This window comes from Haematobia irritans, chromosome 4 (genome assembly GCF_050003625.1).
Source record: "Haematobia irritans isolate KBUSLIRL chromosome 4, ASM5000362v1, whole genome shotgun sequence".
NCBI lineage: Eukaryota > Metazoa > Arthropoda > Insecta > Diptera > Muscidae > Haematobia > Haematobia irritans.
The window spans coordinates 224,657,067-224,670,677 of record NC_134400.1 but is presented as its reverse complement, the minus strand read 5'-3'; the positions used below and the strand labels follow the sequence as shown (position 1 = coordinate 224,670,677).

Here is a 13,611-nt window from a genome sequence, read left to right as displayed (position 1 = left end):
ACTGAGCAATGTAAATGTTTACCCATTTTTGTGATGTTTACTTGTCATATGATGATTATCCATTGTATGCGTGAAACATCTGGCACCTTACGCAGTTGCCACGATATGAACTAAAATAAAAATATGCGAGAACAATTTTATATTTACAACTTGCTGATGATAATAGAACTGAGCAACTAAAGTTGTTTTGTATGTGCGACTTGACATCAAAACAGCCTTAAAATGTGTAGCAGAACGTCTGTTCTGAAATTGTTAGGCTTAAGCAAGAATGATAAACGTATTAATTATTATTATTGTAGGTTTTCAATATGTTGAAATTGATATTTGAATATACATGGCATAATGTTTGTTTTGAAATAAAGAATTCCATTGTAGAGATAAACAAATGTTAAAAAATTTATGGAGCGGGATGGGGACCTAAGTTCCATAACGCCGGCCTTTAATACCTACACATCAATGCAAAAGACCTTTTTGACACTTTGACTTTTAAGCCAGAAGGCATTGTCAGAGAAAACACTTCAAAAATTGAGACCAAAGTAGCCACCATCAATTACATTTAAATCAAGTACTTAACAAAACAAAGCATAATTGACCGCTTGTTGGCCCACACACATACTATATACTATTAATTTTTATAACTTACTTTTTAGTTTTCAGGAAAAGTGGCGCCTTCATGCGTCTTTAGTAGTCTAGTGGCGGCAATATAAGTCACAGCACTGCTTTGACTTTTATATCGATTTGAATAATTTCCGTTGGTGTATTATTTTCCAATGCTCACGCACTCACATACACCCATGTATTTGCTTTGAGTCAAGATAATTTTGGTGTTATTGGAGTTGTATCTGTTTTGCCGGCAATCTTTTGAAGACACCAAAAACTCCTCCAACAATATTGTATCTACCAACTTGGGTTCATTATGTGTACTATGTACACATTACATACACACAACAACCAACTGATAAGGTTCTTCAATGTGCAATAGAGGGGTCTAGATATATGCCTGCCAATGCCCCAGTTCTGTGATTTTATGGGTTGATTGCCAAATGAATGCCCTTTCAATTCAATAAGTTATGACTTTGGACCCCCAAGAAAAGACACAGAGACAAATAAAAAACAACAACGAAAAATCAAAATATTCGCCACAACTTTGCACTTGCGATAAAACGAGGCAGCGAAATTTTGAAGTTCAAGGCACCGCAAACAATTAAAGCCAGCTGAAGTATGTACGATTGATGATAAATCAAACAAACTAACCAGCGATATCAGCTGTGTGTCGTCGTTTGTACTCTGACGTTTGGCGTCGACGGCAATCAAATGTACGTTGGCGACTTGGCGCTCACATAAATTGTATGACCAATTGATATAGTTTAATAAGTTGTGATGATTATGACACGATTAAATCGTTTTTCACATTTCGAATACGAGAGTCGTCCGTCAACTTGTTTATCGGCTGCGAAGAGATCCGAGCATTTATCACTTGCATGGTTTCTAGGCGCGAGTTGGTCGATGACTGAAATGCCTGCAATCGCCACTGGAATACGAACATTAAATCTGAAATCGTGCGGGCATTGTGGCGACAGCGACCACAGCAGTAGTAGACTATCAACCCAACATATAAGAGCTTTACACACTGGCCTCTCCGATACCGCAGCTCTCTAACCATATTGCCATTCGAGTCCAACACTTCAATCAATCTTTGCTCGACGTTCCGTGGGACTGTGTTTGCCGCCTGGGTTGTTTTTATTCGCAATGTTATAGTTGAACACGATTTATGGTTTGCTCACATGATGTGTGTGTCCAGATATCAAATTGCCTATCAAGTGAAAAGAAAAACTACTAAATCGCAAATTTTACACACACACACTCGCACTCAACCCACACATCTCGCGATTCCAACAGGCAAGCAAAGATCGACGAGCACAACACTGGGTGAATAATGGCCTAGAGAATAATAATTTCGAACTCTGTATAACAAGAAGTAAAGGGTGGTACAACGATAATGTTAAATTTTTTCTATTTCCCCACCCAACAATCACCTTATTTCCACGGTTTTAAGCCGTTTAGCGAAAAAAAATGCATCTATCTTTAAGCTTTTTTTCATTACGCTTTTAGCGGTTTTTAACCATTTTTATTTTCTATTAAATATGAGCAAAAGTGCGATTTTATCCAACGATTGCTGTCAGAATATGGCTTTCAAAATATTTTAAAGCTCAATTCAAAAATTAACACTGAGTTTTGTAGTAAATTCCCTTTGAACTTACAAAATAAATTCATCTATATTCTGAAGTTCTTATATTAATTTCTAGTTAAACAAGGAGATGTAGTGTTTTGTGTATAAGAAAAATTATGAAAATAAAGTTTGAATGTGCCCAAAAAATTTCGTTAAGACTTCTCAAATTGATAGGATCAAATTATTGTTATGAGCAAAAACAAATCTGCATATTATGAATGCGATTTGAATCACATTGATGAGAATTAATCAAGAATAAGTCGGTTTACATATTTTTCCAATAAAAACAATATTTGCTATTCTAATTTAGAGTTTTTTTTTTTTTTTGTGGAAGAACCGAACATAGAACTCACCTTTTGTGACACATTTTTTTTGCCCAACTTTATTTTTGTCAGTAGACATCCCAACAAACACAAGGATGAGCATTTTTCATAGGTAACGCCATATCAATTTGATAGTGAATCCCATCTTCAATATTAAACAAAATGGCCTTGCTTTCAACAAATTTTCCAATAGATTTGAAGCATAAAAATGAGATTTAGTTAGAAAAGTTGTTGCTAATACACAGAAAAAAAATTTCCGTAGTTAAACTAACACTGAATTTAACTTTTTTTATTGAAAAAAAATTATTTGCTTGTAGTTAAATTTTATTATTTGTATCGAAATTTTCCACAGCTTAATGAAATCTTACTTTTTTTAAGTATGTCTCAAAAATTGTATGAACTAAACGTGAGGTTAGGTTAGGTTAGGTTATGTGGCAGCCCGATGTATCAGGCTCACTTAGACTATTCAGTCCATTGTGATACCACAGTGGTGAACTTCTTTCTTATCACTGAGTGCTGCCCGATTCCATGTTAAGCTCAATGACAAGGGACCTCCTTTTTATAGCCGAGTCCGAACGGCGTTCCACATTCCAGTGAAACCACTTAGAGAAGCTTTGAAACCCTCAGAAATGTCACCAGCATTACTGAGGTGGGATAATCCACCGCTGAAAAACTTGTTGGTGTTCGGTCGTAGCAGGAATCGAACCCACGACCTTGTGTATGCAAGGCGGGCATGCTAACCATTGCACCACGGTGGCTCCGTGAGTATAAAGTTCAATGACCGTCCACATAAGTTCAATATGAACTAAAACAAATGAAAATTTTCGTACGATTCCCAAAAATAGTAAGAAGAAGAATGAACTAGTGTATGGTTAAAATGGTCATGATTTGGTGCCAATGATTTTCTTTTTTACTTTTAGTTAATTGTTTCTTCTATGAGATGATGCAATTTCGTGAACTGCAGTTAAAAAGTACAACTGGGCATTAAAATTTCCTGGTTTTAACAACGCTTTGTGGAAATCTCAAAATGTGGAGTAAAATTTAGTCCAATTTTCGTGCGTGGTAGTTCATTCTTCCTATAAAATTGTTCACTTTTTTTCGGTGTATGTTGATAAATTGTTGCTAACGTGTTGAACTCTACTGTTGAGGGTAATGTCTGTTTTTTGTGGAGAATGCGATTTTCTCAACAATTTCTCAAGTTGAATTCTAAAATCAAAAAAATTTTGAAAGCGTATTGAATGTAAGCATTTCTGCAATGCTTGCGTTTATTGGGATGTAACTGATTAGTTTCACGTGTAAACACGAAACTAATTATTGAGTAACGATAGGCCAATGCAGTTGTTTGTATACTAACGGTGAAGGACGAACACTGACAAAACTTTCTTTTCTCAGTTATGCTGGTGACATTTCCGAGAGTTTCAAAGCTTCCTTAAGCGATGATTTTGGCTCTGTGGCGAAACTATAACAGAAATGTATCTGATAAATCGATATAGACATAGTTTTTGTAATAGTACTGTTACTATTAAAAAAAAAAAAAAAACAATCAATGTTTTGCCACAAAGGCAAAAAATATTGTGGCTTAGTTTACTAAAATCTGTTGATTCGTTCGCGCACTTATTAATCAATAATAATTATCAGTGCCAGTTTGGGTATCGCAAACGTTGTTCTTTTATTTTGTTTTTATACCCTCCACCATAGGATGGGGGGTATATTAACTTTGTCATTCCGTTTGTAACACATCGAAATATTGCTCTAAGAACCCATAAATTATATATATTCTGGGTCGTAGTGAAATTCTGAGTCGATCTAAGTATGTCCGTCCGTCCGTCTGTTGAAATCACGCTAACTTCCGAACGAAACAAGCTATCGACTTGAAACTTGGCACAAGTAGTTGTTATTGATGTAGGTCGGATGGTATTGCAAATGGGCCATATCGGACCACTTTTACGTATGGGGGCTATAAATCGACGCTCAGATTTCGCTAGCAGAGCCTCTTGGAGGAGCAAAATTCATCTGATCCGGTTTTGAAATTTGGTACATGGCGTTAGTATATGGTCTCTAACACCCATGCAAAAATTGGTCCACATCGGTCCATAATTGTATATAGTCCCCATATAAACCGATCCCCAGATTTGATCTCCGGAGCCTCATGGATGAGCAAAATTCATCCGATTCGGTTGAAATTTGGTACATGGTGTTAGTATATGGTCTTTAACAACCATGCAGGAATTGATCCATATCGGTCTATAATTATATGTACACACAAAAAATTATCACCAACATTTTTTAAATTAAACACTTAATTGAATTCGGAAACGGATTCAATTAATATGTTAATTGATTCAATTAATTATTTAATCAAATCCGAATAAAAACCAATTAAAAAAATGATTGATATTTGTTACGTTTGCAATTAAAATATTAATTGATTCAATAAATTTCTTAATCAATTCGGAAATAATTTTCAATTACAAACGTGATTGAAATTTTTTCCGTTTCCAATTACACATGTGATTGATCCAATCACCTTTGTGATTGAAACTGAATAATTTTGAGTAATGGAAAGAGCGAAAAGAGAACAAGAGAATGGGTTTTTATTCAACAATGTATGATGGAGAGATCAGTCTGTGGAAGTAACTCGTAACGAACGGTTGGGTTTTTGTTTTTCGCGTAAATTGAAAAACATGATTGGCGACATTCTGTCTGCTGCATTCAAAATGTGTGCATAAATATTTTGAACGCAACAACAAATCATAGCAAAGGGTTGAAATAAATAAAGTGTGCAACAACAAACGGCCACGTGGTAAAGGTTTGAAAAAATATATGACAGAACGCATTTGAAATTACCTGTGTTTGTGTTTTGTGGCATTGTAAAAATGGAAAACAATCTACGTTTATTGAAGGTAAGAAATTGTGAAATGTGAATACCGTTTTTCATTGAAGCCTGTTTACATTAAACGGACTAAAATAATATATTTTTTATTCATTTCTTTTAGTGACCAATTTTATTTCGTGAAATTGACCAATCAATCCCATCAACTCCATCATTTTATCAAATATATAATAATATGTTTGCAATAAAAAAGTGGGTACCGTATTGAAGTAGCGTTGGCATTAAATTGCATTTTTGTTTTACCTGCCTTTTTCAGTTTGAACCAAAGTAGAAAGCAGTTTATCTGGTATATAAACTAATGAGCTGAATTATGTAATGGTAAAAAAGTTCTTTCTTTTGGATTTAAAAATATGAAAAATATCCGAAAATAATAAAAATATGTATTTTCCATTTATATTTTTTTCTTTTGCAAAGTATCATCAATATAATACCAAATATTACATTGCTTTCCCATTAGTTTTGTCATTGATTGGTTCAAATTTTAATAGACGATTTTAATGTGTGGAAATTTTGGAAAGGAATTGTTACTAAAATTAAATTACCGAGCTCCTTAATACACCTTTTTATGCTAAAAGACTTCAACTGCAAAAGAAGATTATAAATCTGCAACCTGGAACTAAGAATTGAACTTGATATTCTATGCAGGTAATGTTTAACAAAATTAACTTTTAATTGAACAAAATGAAAATCGAATTATTCTGTTTACTTTCAGAAAAACTAATTTAGCTTACAGGCTGCTGATTTATTGGAAATCTAGGCGCATCTACATATTAGAAGGAACATGCTAACATGGTTATTATTATAAGGAAGATAATGATTTATATAATTTATTTTTTCACCCTATAGTTGTTTTGATAGTAGTTGTATTTGTAAGTTATGTTAGAACAAAACAGAAATGACAAGAACCAAATTTATCTGTCTATTGCATAATTCAAAAAATAATAAAATATTAAATATGTTTTATAAGAAACACATATTTTCTTTTATTTCAAAAGAAAAAAAAAAAATAAATACGATTTTGGGGTCGAAATTTATAGCCAATTTCAATTAATTATTTAATTGAATGAATCAAAGAGTTGATTGATTTTTGTCGCGAAATTAATTAAAATTTTAATTGATTCGATTAAAACTGTGATTGAATTTTATGTTAAAAATCAATCATGTTTTTAATTGATTCAATCACACAATTAATTGATTCCGTGACAAAAGTCAATTAAATTTTTAATTAAAAATCGTGTTGGTTTTCAATCAAAATGGGTGATTGATACTATCATTTTCGTGATTAAAGACATTTCAATTAAAAAAATGATTGAATCCGCGATTTTCGTGATTGAAATCCAAATTTTTTTTTTATGTGTAGCCCCCATATAAATCGATCCCCAGATTTGACCTCCGGAGCCCACATATAAAGCGACCCCGATATTTCAATTCTGGCTCTATAATTACCGCACAAAAGTTCTTATAGGTTCGTAATTATTTCTTCCCTATATATACCGGTCAAGAACTGAATATATACGTATTTAATCGACCTTTCTTTTGACTACTATATATCCCGCATTACAATTTAGAAGATGATGTTAAGAAGTTTTAAGATGCCTTGCCATCGGCGCAACCCAAGTAATTTAACTGTGGATGACCATCTTTAGTAAAAGTTTCTACGCAATTCATGGTGGAGGGTACAATTTGCCACAAAATAAAAAAAATATATATATTCTATTAAATTGACTTTACATTCTGTAAAATTCATAACGTTTATCACAAAAATTCTGCAAACAACGTTTTTTTTCGGGCAAAGTATTTCCAAAAAATCGTACGAGTCGATACAATTATTTTTGCTTGCATGTATTGTCGATATGTATTTATATGCTGTAATACTTTAAAGATTTAATGCGCCAAAAATCGATATGGATTTTAATTTAAAACACTTTTATGGAATATCTCTCAACAGTGATGTCACACCTCATCGATAAACATGAGATAAAGAATTAATATATGCATTAAAAGGTTTTTCTTATCTTTAAAAGTCAAAAATAAATAGTGAATTTGCTTAAAACTGTTTCTTTTCCCTACATATTTGTCATTGTGTAATATGATTGGATCACCTTGTATATAACACTAAAATCCTATCTGTACTCGAAAAATAAAGAATAAGTATTTTCTCCTGATATTTTTCAAGCACATATAAGGAAAACAAAAATCCCCGCATTCGAAATTGAAGACGATAATAACTTTGGAATGACGACCATTTTAATTTAAATGAAAATCCTAGATAGAGAAGCATTGCGTTTAGGTGATAATGAGACAAGCCGAGAGGGTGGATGGTGTGCATTGGTGTCATGACAATCACGAGTTGTTTATTCAAAATACTTTGGAATTTGTTTACTTTATTTTCATTTATTTTTGGAGACATACACCGGTATTAAATGCCTGAAAAAATAAAGCCGTATTATGGCTGACAGTTTTAATTTTAGAAATATAATAAAGTTAGGATACTTTAGTGTGAGAACAATTTGCTTAAATTTTGGGGCTTTATCTGTATAAAATCAATGGTGCTTTCTCAAATATTTATGAGCAATTATTCTAACTATGATTACATTAAATTTTGAATTTTACCCAAATGAGAAACTGTCATATTATTAGCTACGATGATCATCACTATTGCATACCCTTCCTATATGCTGACGACATACATTCTTCATTTATTTGCGAATTGCCAATAATTCGGAATATATCTACGCAAGCAAGTGGAGTGTTGGGTGATATTGAAAGTTGAGTGGCCGTTAATGGGCATGTTAATCCATCTATGAGCAAAGCTATGTGTTTTTGGCTGGTCGAGACATGGGAGATATTTTTTGATAGTGTAAGAATAGGTAATGTTGATGATATGAATCAATTAAAACATTAATGGATCCAATTAAAAAATTTGTTGAATCGTTTAAATTTTTCAACGAATATTTTTGAAAATTCAATTAAAATTTTGATTGGAAATATTTGGGTCAACTTTTTTCTGTGTATAACTCTGTTTCTTGTTAACCTTTAATCCTTTTTATCATTTGATTACCGGTAAGATGATTGAATTTCTCGATACTTTATTGTTTTACGATCGCCATAAAATATCAAGGTTTTATGATACCAAAAAAATGTACCTGTTGTTTTTTGTTTTGAATTATATTTCATCATTTATTTGCGTTTTCCCCAAAGGTAATACACTTTAGAAGATGGGAAATTGACTTGCGTCATACTAAATGTTGCATTGACGGCACTAGGCCCATACATATATGTAATTTCTTTTATTTGCATTTTTTAAATTGAACAATGGTAAATTTTGAGCAATAAATATATTTTCACGTTTGTTCCAAGATGTTTCCAACTCTTAATTTCTTTTTATTTGCATTTTAATGTGTCGAATCAAACGCGTTAACGACAAGTAGAGACCTAGCGCCGTCAATCGTTTGATGTTCTCAGCAGCCAATTTCCCATCTTCTAAAGTATATTGTGTTTGGTTTGCACGACATAAATATGGAATGATTACTTATTGTTGAAATTTCACTAAAATAGAGTGTGTAAAAATATGTGATGTTTGCTTGCACGACATTACAAATACAAATACACAAGGAATTAGTTTATAAAAAATTAAAATAAATAAAGTTAATTTTGTGTTTTCTTTTCTCAAGTGGCGTCCTTTTTTCGAAGACGAAAAAAGTTTTTTCATAATTCTTTTAACTGGAAGAAAAACATTTTTGACGAATACCATAAAATTTTAGATCGCGACCATTGTCTTTTCATTCAAACAAAATTCATTTTTATCAATATAATAACATTTTAGATGAGGACAATTTTATTTTTCTAGAACTACGAGGGCGGTTCGGAAACTTCTTAGCCTATCAATGAAAGAGAATAGTTAGTTTTTCAAAAATATTTTTATTTTTCAATATAATCTTCTGAAACTTCAATACACTTAGTCCAACGCTTTTCTAGCAATTCTATCCCTTGATTAAAATAGTTTTCCTCAAGGTCTTCAGAATAGTGGTTTACAACTGTAATTGCATCTTCATTTGAGGTAAAACGCTTGCCAGCAAGGAATTTTTTTAGATTTGGGAACAAGTAAAAGTCACTGGGAGCTAAATCAGGAGAATAAGGTGGGTGGTCAAGCAACTCGTACTTTAATTCGTTGATTTTAGCCATTGTTAAAACACTCTTGTGCGCTGGTGCGTTGTCTTGATGAAAAATTATTTTTTTGTGTTGTAAGCCAGGACGTTTTTCTCGAATTTGTACATTTAATTGATCCAAAAGGTTGCAATAGTACTTTGAATGCAGATAGTCAATCAATAAAATACCTTTGAAGTCCCAAAAAAAAACCGTTGCCATAACCTTACCAGCCGATTGAATTGTTTTTGCCTTCTTTGGGGCACTTCCTCCAGCTCCAGTCCATTGTTTGGATTGTTCTTTTGTCTCTGGAGTATAGTGGTGGATCCATGCCTCATCAACAGTTGTGAAACGACGCTTAAAATCCATTTTATTTCGCTTAGAACGATGCACACAAGCTTATGCGTTTTTATCGACTGTTAACAAATGCGGCACCCATCTTGCAGAAAGCTTTTTCATTTGTAGTTCTTCATGCAAAATTAAATGGACTCGATCATTTGAGATGCCCATGATATTAGCAAGTTCACGCACTTTTATTCGTCGATCATTTAATACTCTATCATGTACTTTGGCTACAATTTTTTTCTGTTGTTGCTGGTTTTGGACGTCCACTACGTGGTTCATCTTCAATGCTTGTACGACCACGTTTAAATTCAGCAACCCAATTTTTACTGTTGCATATGAAGGAGCACTTTCACCTAACACATTCACCATATCATTATGAATTTCTTGCCCCGATAAACCTTTTTTATGTAAATATTTAATGACAGCACGCATTTCTAATTTTTCCATTGTAAAAAAATTGCGGAGGCGTCTTTTTTGAACACATGTTTCTATATGAAAGAGTTGCCAGATCGGAACAAACTTTTACATGGGTTCATAACAGAGATGGAAGTTTCCAAAACACTTAACTTTTTTCTGTTTATACCGCGCTTTTTGTGATAGGCTAAGAAGTTTCCGAACTGCTCACTAAGACAACATGGTCGCAGGTGAAAATGTTATATGGTCGCCATAAAAATAGCTCCTATCATATTATTTTGCTCTTCTAAAATGATAGTGACAATAATGTTTCTTCTCTGCGTGCTGGTGGCTTCAACGCTTTTTGAGTGTATAAACCTTCCAGCGACCATAGGCCATATGTCTATTACCAAATACACTTGAAATAGCGTATCATTACATTTTTGACAGGCATAAGTCATACCAAATACAATGTTTACCATAATGTTGATAAAAACTGCATCACGGGATCGCATAGTACATGATAAATCAATTGGAAATACTACCTCAACCATCAGTTAAAATGATAAAGGTGGATGACACATGGCTTTGTCATGCCAAAAACAGCGATTCAAATCGATCAAATCAACAAATCAAACAAACGTCAAAACCATTCAAACGAATCATATTTCACCACATAATTTAACACAATACCAACAACACATTCAGAATTGATTGATTTAAAATAAATGAAATCACAATATTTTTTACTTAGAATCGAATTTTTTATAGCCATATGTCGTTTGCAAGACATAGCAATATTGGCCAGCGGAATAATCTTGACCAATTCAGTCAATCAAGCCCCATAATTATCTATAATCCATAGAATAGAACGAATCTAAACTTTATCTTTACTACAAAATTTTTTATATATTTAGAACGGGTGCTTCGATAGAGATTTTCTTTTATCATTGACGAGGAAATACAACGAGAATGAGAGTTATTCGCAGAAAAAAAATTGGGTCATGATCGCAGAAATCATTTAATGTTTATTAAGCTATTTAATGGTCGCAGAGGATATTAGCAACCAGGTCCTCTAAATAATTTTAGTTAAAATGACTTTATGTGTTTTATATGCACAGATCTTTTTACTGTACACATTTTATTGTATTTTTTTTTTTTCAAACTAGGTTGCGTTTATTCAACTGGATCATCTCCAAACTCTGCTCCGATTCAACTTATAAATATTTTAAGATTATGCGTTACAATTTCTGCAAAAAAAATATCACCAAAATATTTCAAATTAAAATTTAAATTGAGTTTTTAATTGAAACAAAAATCAATCACAAAAATTAATAGTATCAATTAATTTGTTAATTGAATCTATCATTTCTGTGATTGAAGACATTTCAATTAACAAATTAATTAGATCAATTAATTTCTTGATTGAATCAGATTTTTTTTTTTTTGTGGATGCGAAGATGTTTCGACATAAAAATGTCTCTAATAACAGTATTACATTTTGTGCTTACACTAATTCTCTGATTGTTGGAATGTTATGAATAAGCTAAATTGAAAATTATTCAACAATTAAAAATTTCCAAAGATGTACGAAACCTTTTCCTAAAAAGAACTTTTTAATAATAAAGATGGGTAGTAAATTCGTGTTTAGCCGCTAAAATCAAAAATAAATCTGTAAAAGCTGGAAGTTATCAATTGAAGAAGTTCATATTCTTTGAAATGAATTATTAAAAGTAATCGTGAAAATAATTGCTATTTTAACGCGATAATGTCAACTTAATACGTAAGCCGGTACGCACCTCTAATGAAAATTTTTGTTTATAACAGGGTTGTAAAAAGCATATTTTAGAGAGATGTTGACAACTCATGGCAGGAAGTATGTAACCCTTTGACGACGAAGAATTAACCGCTCGATAAAAGTAAGTTTTTCTTGAGGATTCATATTCAAAATATACATATTTACTAAGTAAAGCCAAAATGTAAAAAAAAAATATCCTTCTATAAAAAATTTCATGGGACATTTATGTCCCATTCGTCCTCAAAGGTAAACATTTGCTGAGAAATTGTTATACCCTAAACCACATAGTGGTTAGGGTATAATAAAAAAATGTGCCTACCAGAAATATTGATTTTAGACCCCATAAAATATATACCGATCGACTCAGAATCACCCCCTGAGTCGATCTAGCCCTTGGTGTCCGTCCGTCTATGTATTTGTTGTTCGCAGGATTCAGGTCGCAATTATTGACCTATATAAGCTATGTTTACATTGTAAAATTCGTAATGATAAATTAATTTAAAAAATAACGCATAATTTCCACCCCTTTTTTACCTTTGAGGACGAATGGAACATATATGGCCTATCAGTGTCGTTCCTGTATTACAAAAAGAGTTAACTCATTTAACGGTTATAGTCAGAGGAGGAATTGATACGTATATACTAAAAATACAGCCACTTCGGGCAAGCAATACTTGAAATAGAGGAAAATTAATTTAATGAAAACAAGTAAGTAAAGTCTAAAGTCGGGCGGGGCCGATTATATTATACCCTTCACCCCTATGTAGGCCAAAATTTGTGTTACCATCTCAACTACTTCACATTTGCTGGAAGCTATATAAAGGAGACAATTTTTTTACTTCTACAAAATCTCTAGAATTAAAATTTAAATCGGCTAACGCTATCCAGTTAATTGGAGGAAACTTCCATTGAAAATGGGTCTAAATGTGTAACAGTATACACAGAAAAAAAAGTGTCTTGTAAATTTAAGGACCATTTTAACTTCCACATAGTTCAACAAATTTACTGTAATATAGTTCTTTTTTCGTAACCACAACGAAAATTAACTTAGCTAAAGGAAAACTTATAAAAATTCAGTAAATGTTTTTTAGTTCACTAACTACGAAATGGGAAGGATTTTTCCTTAAATAAATTTCCAACACAGTAGTTAATGCATCGTTGATTCTATTATAAAAATACATGGGCAATATAAAAATCTTACTACGAAATGTGGACAATTTACTAAGAAAAAATTTTGTATGGAAAAAAATTTTTGTTGTAAAAATTAACTTAACGACATTACCGATTCGTATGATGGCTACTACAGATTATTTCCCTTTTTATTATAAGTTGGAGTGTTTTTCCTCACATTGAAAATTTTAGATAAAGTAGAATAAAACGTAGTTAATACACGCAAAGAAAAAAAACGTTTGGAAAACGTGTACCGAAAACGTTTTTCTTTTGTTAGAGTTTTTTGAATTGCTTCGAAAATTTTAAACTTTTA

At 32.2% G+C, this 13,611-nt stretch overlaps 1 protein-coding gene across 2 annotated transcripts in view; it reads right to left on the bottom strand.

Moving 5' to 3' along the window:
- Positions 1-13,611, bottom strand: part of LOC142236853 (uncharacterized) — a 59,349-nt gene that overhangs the window by 12,302 nt on the left and 33,436 nt on the right. Inside the window, exon 1 of one of the 2 annotated variants that reach the window (XM_075308135.1) lies at positions 644-1,535. The exons of the other annotated variant lie outside the window; for it this stretch is intronic. Coding sequence (XP_075164250.1) covers positions 644-675 — 32 coding nt within the window. The 5' untranslated portion in view covers positions 676-1,535. Of the gene's footprint in view, positions 1-643; positions 1,536-13,611 lie in introns of those variants that run through there. 2 annotated transcript variants of the gene reach the window in all.